The following is an 11,814-nucleotide window of genomic DNA, read 5'->3' as shown; positions in this document are numbered from 1 at the left end:
ATATTTCCTTTAGAATCATCTACATAGAACTTCTGGCTGTTGTGTGCAAGGTACTTAGTAGTTAGAACCTAGATAAAATTATTCTGTGCTGTTTTGGACAAAAAATATGGGGTTTATTGTTTGTGAAGAAAATTATAAACCAAGTTATTGAATTTTTATGATTGATTCATGTGATGGTTGATGAAAATTCATAATAATTATGTTTTGAAATCAAGAATCACATAGACATAGCCTTTTAGAAGATTACATTAAGGACTTGGAGCATCTCCTGGTGACAATGAATGCTACTGTGAAGTGTACATTATTAATCATCCTAGGTGTAGAAATCATTATAGGGTGTTTAGGAAATGGATTCATAGCTGTGGTGAACATTATGGACTGGGCCAAGAGAAGAAAGATCTCCTTAGTGGATGAGATATTCACTGCTCTGGCCATCTCCAGACTTGCTTTTGTGTGGTCACTACTCATAGTTTTATTCATATCTGAGCTGTACTCAGCATTGATGACAAAAAGAAAAGTGTTGATAATATTTAATAATTCCTGGACAGTGATCAATCATTTCAATATTTGGCTTGCTACGTGTCTCAGCATCTTTTATTTTCTCAAGATAGCTAATTTTTCAAATTCTATTTTTCTTTCCCTAAGGTGGAGGGTAAAAACTGTAGTTTCAGTAACACTACTGGTGTCGCTTCTCCTCTTGTTTGTAAATGTTTTAGTCACAAACACATTTATTGTTATCTCAGTTGATGTATATAAAGTAAATATGTCCTATAGTTCTCATTCAGATAACAATCTACATATTTCTAGGATTTTTTTATTTGCCAACACTATATTCACATCCATACCCTTCAGTGTGACTCTGACAATTTTTCTCCTGCTCATCTTCTCACTGTGGACTCATCTGAAGAACATGCAACACAATGCCAAAGACTCCAGAGACCTCAGCACCACAGCCCATTTTAAGGCCCTACAAATGATGGTCACCTTTCTCTTACTATACACCATTTTCTTTCTGGCACTTGTCATGCAATCTTCGAAAATGAATTTTCTTTCGAGCACTGTGTTCAATTTTTTTTTTGAGGTTATATCACTTGCTTTTCCTTCAGGCCACTCTTGTGTCCTAATTCTAGGAAATTCTAAGCTCAGACAGACTTTTATATCCACAGTATGGTGGCTGAAGTCCAGTTTTAATGCTGCAGAACTCCAAGGTCCTTAGACCAGTTAGTGTATTGACTTCCGTAGTCTACAAGGTGACTTGTTCTTAAGAGAGACTGTATGTTTACATTTGTACTTTCAGTTTATTTTTTAGTTATAACTTTGTGAATTTTACAAAATTCTTTGGGAATCAAGTACTGTCCAAAATATTAAGGGATAGATATTGCTATACATATAATGATGTCAGCATGAACCATATATATAGAAGAAGTTGTATTATTGATATAATGTAATTTTCTACTATAAAATAGGCTTTTGAAGATTTTAATATCATTAATGAATCCTAAGGTCTATGTTTATATATGTGTGTATATATATATGTATATACATATGCATATATGTGTTTGTGGGTGTGTATGATGTTATAAATGGCAAAAACAATGAATTATGTCTAAATAATTATATTGATACAGTTTAGAACATAATGATATATAATTAGACATGAAATATCCTTTTATTGTTTCAAATTTATAATCCATTCGGGAACTTTTAATGAAAAATTTGAGTTTATTCCAATTTTCATATCCATTTTACTCATTTTAGAAATTAAGAGTCTTTCAAACTTATTTATTAATGGAAAACATGTACTTTTTCCTATGAAGTATTGACCTGTTTAATACAATTCATTTTAGGTTTTTTGTCCACAAATGCAAAATGGTGCTAATGATATTAGAACTCTCTCTATTTTTTTTAATTTTAAATCTATTTTTGAGCTTTCTCCCCTTACCTACCTTTCCTTTCTCCAACCTCCTCCATTTCATTGTTTGCCTATATTCTGGTCCCCCTTAATTTCATAGCCTCTTTTTCTCTAATTATATGAATATATATGTACATGTATATAGATTTTATATATTTCAAAATTACAAGCATAAATATAAATAAACCTAAAACTTTCTTAGTTTATTTGGTCTTGCTTGTGTGTATTATTTCAAGGTTGACTACTTGTTGCTAATTGCTAATGTGGTATCTAGTCATTGCTATTTTGTGGGGTAGGATCGTCTCTGAGGAAGACGAGATCTCCTTCTCTCAGTTACTGTTGGTTGCCTGTAATCATGTATTTAGCCTCAGTAAATTATTTCACCACACTAGACATGGGTTGAATCATTTCTTCATTGTTTCCCTGAAATAATTATTTGTTTGGTCACATTTCCCAAGAAAAGTTAAAGAATTTTGTACATTGTAAGAAAATTGGGACCAATAGAACCATAGTCACATTTAGAAAGTATGTACAGTGTTTTAAAAAGTAAAAGTAGGTAATCAATTTGAGCTTCAGAAGAAATTTGAAAAAATATTATATGCTAATATAAATGACTGATACTCTCAAGTGCTGAAGAATGTTACTATAACATTAATGCAACTAAAATTTTGCCCTTGTGCCCATTATTTTTGAGACTTCTTTAGTATTAGGAAATATGAGACAATATGTAATTTACTTTAGAAAGGAAAAAGTCATGCACATCTGTGCACTGCAACAGTCATCATCATGAACATTGTATGGGGGTTCTTAAGTCTCTTAAGGATTCTTCTTTTCTTAAGCAACATTCTCTTCTAGAATGCCCTTGATTTTATAATTTTTCTGCAAGTTTATACTTGTTACTTAAATATTCCAATTAGGTCAAATATCAATAAATATCAATAAATATGAATACCTGATATTTAATTAGCACAGTCTTTGGGAAATATGAATGATATAGCACAAAGGGTGATATGAAAGTGTAAAGTATGCAATAGTTCTTAAGAAATGAGACTTAAAATATTTGATTAACTCCAAAAATGACTATAATATAATTGAAAACAATTTACTGTATTCATAGCCACATACCAAGTTTTGGGAGATGCAATTCTTCTGCTCAGTGATGACATTATATACTGAGTAGTATATGAAAGTACAAAATAAACCAATGACAATCTGTGTTCACTTTCTATCCCATCTCATTAAGGGAGCTCAAATATAGTTGCTAGTGATATGGAAAGATATATGATATTTATGTTTTGTAATCAATTTCTTACTCAACTGTCTGCCAAGAGTGGTTGTTGTTGTTGATCTCCTTCTTCTTCCTCTTTATTAATTTTATGTTTTTACAGTCCAGTCATTAGCCACCTCCTACTCTGCCCTCCGACAGTTCCTCACCCCAGTTCTCATCCCCTGTCTCCAAGAGGATGTCCCTTACCATCCAATCACCCTCACACCACTAGGCCTCCCCACACCCTGAGGACACAAGTCTTTCCAGGATTAGATGCATCATTTCTCACTGAGTTCAGATCAGGCAGTCCTCTGCTGAATATGTGTCCAGAGCCTCAAACCAGCTAGTGTATGCTGCCTGGTTGTTGATAAGGTGTCTCAGAGATCTCAGGAGTCTGGGTTGGTTAAAACTGCTGGTCTTTCTATGGGGTTGCCCTCCTCCTCAGCTTCTTCCAACCTTTCACTAATTCAACCACCGGGTCCTTGCCATCAGTCCATTGGTGGGTAAAAGTAGCTGCATCTGTCTCAGTCAGATGCTTGTTGGGCCACTCTGAGGACAGTAATCCCAGGCTTCTGACTGTAAGCACAGCATAGCATCAGTAATAGTTTCAGGCCTTGGAGTCTCCCACTGAGACTGATCCCAAGTCAGTCTAGTCACTGGACTTCCTCTCCCTCAGTCTGTTCACTGTTTTTGTCCCTGCAGTTCTTTTAGACAGTAACAGTTCTAGGTAAGAGTTTTTTGACTGTGGGATGGCAACTTGATCCCTCTACTTGATGCCCTGTTTTTCTACTGTAGGTAGTCTCTACAAGTTACATCTCCTCACTGTTGGATATTTCATCTAAGACTTCATACTTTGAGTTCTGAGAGTCTTTCACCTCCCAGATCTCCCTATTCTATAAGGTCTCCCCACCTCCCACCTCTCAAGACTGCATATTTTCATTCATTTCTGCTGGCTCCCCTGGCTTCTTTCTTAATCCCTCCTCACCCCCAATACCTGATTATGTTCCCCCTTTTCCCTCCATCTCCCCTCACCCACCCAGGTTTCTACTTCCCTCTGCCTTCCGTGATTGCTTCTTCTCCCTCTGAAGTGGAATTGAAGCATCCTCCTTCAGCGTGTTAACCTTCTTGAGTTCTGTGGTTTATATCCTAGGTATTCTACACATTTTTTTTTAGCTAATATACATTTATTAGTAAGTATGTACCATGCATGAACTTTTGAGTCAGAGTTATTTTCTAGTTCTTCCCATTTGCCTGCAAAACTCATGGTTTCCTTTTTCTTAATAGCTAAATATTATTCCATTGTGTAAATGAATAACATTTTCTGTATCCATTCTTCTACTGTGGGACATCTGGTTTTGTTTTCCGTTTCTGACTATCACAAATAAGACCACTATGAAAATAATGGAGCATGTGCCCGAGTGGTATGGTAGAGCATCTTTTGGGTATATGCTCAAGAGTGGTATAGCTAGGCCTTCAGGTAGATCTATTTTCAATTTTCAGAGGAATCTCCAGATTGATTTCCAGAGTGGTTGTACTAGTTTGCAATCTCATCAGGAATGGAGGAGTGTTTCTCTTCCTGAACATTCTCAACAACATGTGCCGTCACCTGAGTTTCTGATCTTAGCCATTCTGACTGGTGTAAGGTGGAATCTCAAGGTCATTTTGATTTGCATTTCCCTGATGACTAAGGACTTTGAACATTTCTTTAAGTGCTTCACATCCATCCCAAATTCCTACATTGTGAATTCTCTGTTTAGTTCTATATGACATTTCTTGATTGGGTTGTTCCATTTTTTGGATGTTAGCATCTTGTGTTCTTAAAATATTTTAGGTATTAACCCTCTATAAGATGTAGGTTCAATGAAGATTTTTTTTCCTCCAATCTGTAAGTTGTCAATTTTTCCTATTGACTATGTCCTTTGCCTTTCAGAAGTTTTTTCAGTTTCATAAGGTTCCATTTATCAATTTTTTTATCTTAAGACCTGAGCTATTGGAGTTATGTGTAGGAAATTTCTCCCTACACATCAAGGCTCTTTCCCACTTTCTCTTCTATTAGTTTCAGTGTATCTGGTTTTATTTTGGGATTCTTGATCCATTTGGACTTGAGCTTTGACAAATATGGGTCTATTTTCATTTTCTACATACTGATTGCCAGTTGTACCAGAACCATTTATTGAAGATGCTTTCTTTTTTCATTGTATATTTTTGGCTTCTCTGTCAAAAATCGAATGTCTATAAGTGTGTGGTTTTATTTCTGGGTCTTAAGTTCTATTCCATTGACCAACTTGTTTGTCCTTGTACCAATACCATGCAGTTTTTATCACTATTGTCCTGTAGTAGAACTTAATGTCAGTCTAAATCTGTAGATGTGGCTGTCCTTGAACTTATGTATTGCCCATAACATTATTTCTTCATTTTTCAGACTTCAAAACCTCTTCAAAGCCTACTACTTGCTCATAGTAGGACTCAATAAATTGTTGTCTCTCACTACAATCCTAACTCTGTCCCAGACAGATCCATCTGTGAGTCTGTAGAGCCTGTGTACTGCATACAGCTTTTGTCAGCAGTACTAAAAGAGATTCATTTCAAGGATACTCTCTCCTGCTCTGAGTCTTTGTACACAGGGCACAATTCACTTTTTCTGACACTTCTTTCCCTTAAAATGTAAATATAACAGAGAACACAGGCTCTATTGAACAAATATATCATCTGTTTATCTATACATCTATTTAATCTACCATCTTTCTATCTGCTGTCATCTATCTGTTTTATCTATCATCTATGATCTGTCTAGTTTTAATAAATTAATTCAAAATATATTTTTCATCAATCTCATCACCCTCTATTAATCTACCTATCTCTATTGTATTAGACAACAGTGATTTACTCCTTAAATTATAAATTTTATACAATAGTACAATCTTATATGTGGTTCATTGTATTGAGCAGCCCTTTACTGTAGTTCTGGCAGCCATAATATTGTAGTCGCTGGTCCTCTCACAGTTCAGAGTCTTCACAAATAAAGAGGCCCTTGCTAATAGATACTATGGTATGGAAAGAAAAACAGCATGTACTCTATTTCAATCAGGAACAATTTTTTTTCCAAAAAGGAAACACAGTAGCATGTTATTTGTGTTATCCTCATTCAGGGGCCCAGATTATTAAGATATAAGAATAGCTTCCCTCTTATTTCTAGGCAATGTGATCTCACAGTAATTTTTCTTCTGACTCTTAAGATCATTTTGCTCCTTCTTCCATGTTTGTTGACAGATACAGTGAGTGGATTTCGAGATTAATAACCCACAGCTATGTTGTCTTGAATCGTATCTTGTTCTTAGCTTTGGTGTGTGTGTGTGTGTGCGCGCGCGCGCGCACGCAGATGCGTGTGCATGTGTGTGTGTTCATACATACACATTGCTTGTATATAATATAATACAATACACAATAATTACCAGCAGTAGGTAACTGTAGAGAAGAAGAAATCCCCATGACAATAGAAACCAGGGAAACTTTAGTAAGAAAAAACCCTCACAAAGTACCTCCTCTAAACTCTTCTGCATGCATCCGATGTACTTGCTTGCTATTGATTTTCAAGGAAAAATAATGCCATCTCCCTAGGATAGAGACTTATCCATCTCTTCAGTTATATCCCACAATCCCAATAATGTTTTTTTTTTAAATAACAGCATTTGAATTTTATCATTGTTATGATAATTACATTTGTGACACTTTGCAGTGTGGTGTAATTTTGTTCATGTTAAACACTGTCAAACATAACCCTATGAAGCACACGGCTAAAGGATATCCGAAGTGGTTCAAGGATTATGTGTTCCATTATGTGACTTCTCCCCTTATTTGTAAAAACAGAACCACTTATGTGTGTGTGTGTATATATATACATATATATGTATATATATATAAATGATACATACTTAACATATATTTGCTTCTGTGACTTATTGATTTCTTCTCTAGGAGTGGCATTTTCTAGTTTTAAAAATTAGATACATTTTCTAGTTTTAAAAATTAGATTCAGTGAACAGATGGAGAACTTTCCTGGATTCTTTTGCTTGAATTTTGAGGACTTCAATAGCAATCTTTTCTTGTGATAATCACATTAAATGGTTGTCTGGATTTTACATTTGTATAGGTTGAGGATTAACTTATTATATTTGGGGATGATATATAAAATGAAATTCAGTAACAATGGTAGAAATAAACTATGAATTAAAAATAGAATCATTCATGCGTTCTTATATTTTTATGGGTTGAAAAGATAATTATGGAAATGAATTATATGTATGAAGTAATTTTAAATGAGCAAAACCGGAAAGCTGATTTTTGGGAGGTAAAATTTCATTTGAAGGAAACTGGGTATTAAAAATTTGGGAAACAATGGGTTATACAAAGAAAAAATAATCTGGTCTTTTATTTTGAGTTAGGTAACAGTATAGAATTATTTATTTACCTAATTTTTTTCAAAAATGGTTTTTAATTATAACATGTAAAAATCACTCCCATTAATATTTGTGAAACACCTGGAATTTGAAAGTTAATTTTTTTATTGAGTCTTCAGAAATATCTATAATTTGAAAAACTTTTATCATTCTTGACTGGTTTTATTTGGTATGAAAAGAGTAAAGTTTTTTTTTTTTTTTTTTTTAGAGAATTTATGTGTTTGTATTCTGTTTTTTTGAAGAAAGCACAAATAATTGGGAAGTGCTAGATACAACAATTGTTAAACTTTTTTCACACAAAAAGCAATCCTGTAATTTGTCTTAAGAATTTTGACAGATTTTCTTAATTCTGCTTATCTAAGATATTGAAAATAGTTTGCACATGTTACAATTACTATAATTTAAGGAAGAATTATTTTTATTATAGCAAGTCTGATATAACAACTTATTAAAAAACAGAATTGGTCACAGTTTTGTATGTTTTGATTTTTCCATTGAGATTTCATTAGGTTTTAAATTTTACTAGCTGGCATGTAAACTTAATAAATTCAAATTTGACAGAGTATTGATAAGGCAAAATTATGCAAAGCAGTGAAAAAAAAGAAACCTTTATTTGCATTTGAGCAAACGAGAATTCAGCTTTATACTCAATACCAGCAACTGATGGTTGCAGCTTGTAGTAAGGTTGTTTGTTGGCATTATTCACAGTAAATAAATAAAGCTGGTATTGAGTTAATGTTTAGTTAATATTGTCTTAGTTAGTGGTGCTTTACTCTGTTACACTGCCAACAGAGTAGAAAAGCATCAAGAACCTCACTGTCCATACAGAAAACATCTACTGGATACATTTTTGCTAGGAGATTATAAATCTCACCAAGTTATGTTTGTCTTGTGACTTTCCTAATGACCATTCTACTTTCCATCTAAATTGCAGACTATAGTTTAGGAAATTTTGCCAATGTCTCCATGTAATCTCTAATCTATCAGGCCTGACCTTTACAGAAATTATATACCACACCATGATGACTTTTTTATTCTCATCTTGTATATTACTTCCTTACCCCCATTTCCCCTCTCCCACTTACTCCAGTATCCTCCCCCAACCTCCCATTTCCCCCAGATCCACATTAAATCTACCTGCCCTCAGAAAAAAGAAATTCTTCAAGGAACATCAACCCAGTACAACATAACAACTTACAATAAGACCAGGCACATAACATCACATCAAGGCTGGAGAAGGCAACCAAATGGGAAGAAAAACATTTCACAAATAGGGAAAAGAGTCAAAGACTGTACCTGCTCCTGTGATTACTTGCTATTTTGACTGTCTTCTGAATTGCCTTGCTTTGAGGAATTTAAGATCCTAGTATTTAACTATACTTCATCCAGGTAAATATAATGATGAGTGAAAAGGAATGTTTTTACTGCTTATGCAGAAAATAATTTTATAATACCTGGTGTGATACTAACCTTATTGGTTCATGATGGTCAAATTCTTTATTCTCATATTTTTTTACCTAAGACTTAATATAAGGGTCTTCCCTATTGATAATTTTGGGGAATTTGTATTTTTCTTCATATTTTTGCTGTTGTGTGTGTTACATATGTTCAAGTATATGCCTTTGCTTGTACTAGATGCAGACTTTGGCTGTTTTTTGTTTTGTTTTGTTTTGTTTTGTTTTGTTTTGTTTTTGATGGCGTTTCTTCTCTAAAATTCAAATTAATTGACTTCCTAAGATGGTAGGCCAAGAGAACCCAGGAGTTGACTGTCTCTACCTGCCAGAGCAGGGATGTATTGGTGTACTATTGTACCTGCCCCTAACATAGATGTGAAAGATGCAAACTCAATTCCCTATTCATAAAGAGCAATCATTTTGCCACTGGTCCAACCTCCAATTCTGACTTTGGTGTTTTCTAATCTTTTCATGGTAAACATGTATAAAACAATAAAGCTAACTAAAAATGTGGGGGGGGGGGAGGGTATGACATGGAAGAACTAAATGATGGGCACTGTAAACCTGTCAAATAAAACTTCATTGCATCCTGATCTGTTTCTCACTGCTAACTTATTCCAAGTGCAAATACCTCAATAAGATGAGACACCCTAGCAAATGTCTCCTGTTCTCAGTACTGTTGTTCACCGAAGTCCTTATGAATTGTAATCTCTTTTCTTGCTGTTTGTCAGATGGTCACTTGTGAAATTATCTCAGTTCAGAGCTGTGATTTTTCCCAAAGGAAATGGCCTACTTTTGTTTTCAGAATATTCATACTTTCCATTTCAAGCTGTTTATTGTTGTAATTTAGAAAAGAAGCTGGGATATCCTTGCTTGTTTTCTCAGTGGCTGGCAAGACTCTCACTGAAAATGGAAACTTTCAAGAGAGTTCATAGGCCAATATCAGGATCATCCAGACATGGCATGCCTCCCCCCATTCTGCCCCAGATACCAAATCAGATGCAGGCTGGAGAGATGGCTCAGCATTTAAGGATCTCTGGCTTCTTTTTCCAAGGACTCATATTAATTCCTAGCATCCAGATCCTGGCTCACAACCATCTTTAACTCCAGTTCCAAGATATCTGAAGGATTTTCTGACCTATGCACATATAGCTAGCACATAGTGCACAGGTGTCTATGTAGGCAAAATACTGCATTCCACAAATTTAAAAGAATAAACTATGATTGGAAGGTCTTGACAATTAAGTTACACTTGTTCAGCTCTAATATCTTATGCTATCTACCATTTTTCCCCAAAATGATTTGAATATGAGTGATTTCTAACCTTTAATTTTGTACAAATGTATTAACTAAAAGTATTGAATTATCAATTGTAGGTCTGTTTACCAGATGCTGTGGGTAGAAATTTATGGCCCAGTGGGAGCTTTCAAGCAAGGGGAGAGGGCATCAGCAGAGTGAGGGAGGCCTGACTGTTCTGGAGCAGAGCAGCTTCCAGCCTTGGGAGAGTGCTCTCTTCCCCAAGAAATGTTATAGCCCTTAGAGAACAGATACTCTCAGGCAATGAAGTAATGCACACACACACCTTTATTCCCTGCTTTTGTCAAACAGAAGCTAAGTAACAAAGAAAGAATGCATGCAGATTCTTGTTTGAAAGATGTTGCCTGTCATGCTCATGGAATTGTGATCCACTCTCTGATGTGAAATTCTGTCACCATTTGGTTAGTAGTCATGTGTTAAAGTTCTCTTCCTTATTTACGACAAACCTCAAATTCAAAAGGACAACATTATGGTTTGATATACAATGATTTCAATGCTGGATTATCATTCCTAAAAAAGAACAAATTGACCCTATTTATGAATTTAACATTTTGTTTTCTTTATCTTCCAAAGATAAGGTTTTACTTGATGCTAATAATCTCATTTACTAATATGCAGAGGAAGCATATTATCTTGAATTGTAATGCTGCATTTTTTGCAAATGCAAACATAGGTTTTGGTTTTATCATGTCACCTGGTAAAATTTTGAAACCCAATACTTAGGTCACAATAGAAAAATTAAAATTTTCAGGAGGATCATGATAGTCTGAGATTTGCCTAAGTATCATGTTATCACTGAGGTACCTTGTTTTAAAAATAATTTATTAGTATTTGAGAATTTCATATATTATATTTTGATACCTTTAACTACTCTTCCCATGTCTTCCAAGATCCATCCATTTTTATACCTATATAACCTTGCATCATCATTTTTCCATAAACCTAACAATTCCATATTAAGTTGCAATTGGTTCAGCATGTCAGAGAGTATTTTAATATCCTGAAATAAATATTGATTGTAAAATATACACCAAATTATTATTAACAGGATTCTTATTTTAGCATGGAGGAATAAATAAAATTGTAGTTGATTAAACTTTTTCTGAATATTTGAATGTTGTGTATTCAATCCATCAAGTGGTTATAAGTAAAAATTAAAGTAATATACAATTAATTATAGATAAATCAAATACATTAACACTGACTTTGGAATAGGTGAGGGCACTTTGCCTTGAGGCACTTCTTTTATTTATTTATTTATTTATTTTTTTTATTTCCTTTTTAGCTTATTTATTCATTCTCAACTTTCTTTTTTTTGATTTTTAATATTTTTATTACATATTTTCCTCAATTACATTTCCAATGCTATCCCAAAAGTCCCCCATAGCGCCCCACACTTCCCTACCC

At 34.2% G+C, this 11,814-nt stretch overlaps 1 protein-coding gene across 1 annotated transcript; it reads left to right on the top strand.

Annotated features, from left to right (window-relative positions):
* The first annotated feature begins 260 nt into the window (after window positions 1-260).
* Window positions 261-1,248, top strand: LOC110297057 (taste receptor type 2 member 140). Its single transcript, XM_021165849.1, has one exon. The coding sequence runs from the start codon at window positions 278-280 to the stop codon at window positions 1,214-1,216; it is 939 nt and encodes a 312-aa protein (XP_021021508.1). The 5' UTR covers window positions 261-277; the 3' UTR covers window positions 1,217-1,248.
* The last annotated feature ends 10,566 nt before the right edge of the window (window positions 1,249-11,814 follow it).

This window comes from Mus caroli, chromosome 6 (assembly GCF_900094665.2).
Source record: "Mus caroli chromosome 6, CAROLI_EIJ_v1.1, whole genome shotgun sequence".
NCBI classification, from domain to species: domain Eukaryota; kingdom Metazoa; phylum Chordata; class Mammalia; order Rodentia; family Muridae; genus Mus; species Mus caroli.
The sequence above is the reverse complement of the archived record's forward strand: the minus strand, read 5'-3'. Positions and strand labels throughout refer to the sequence as shown.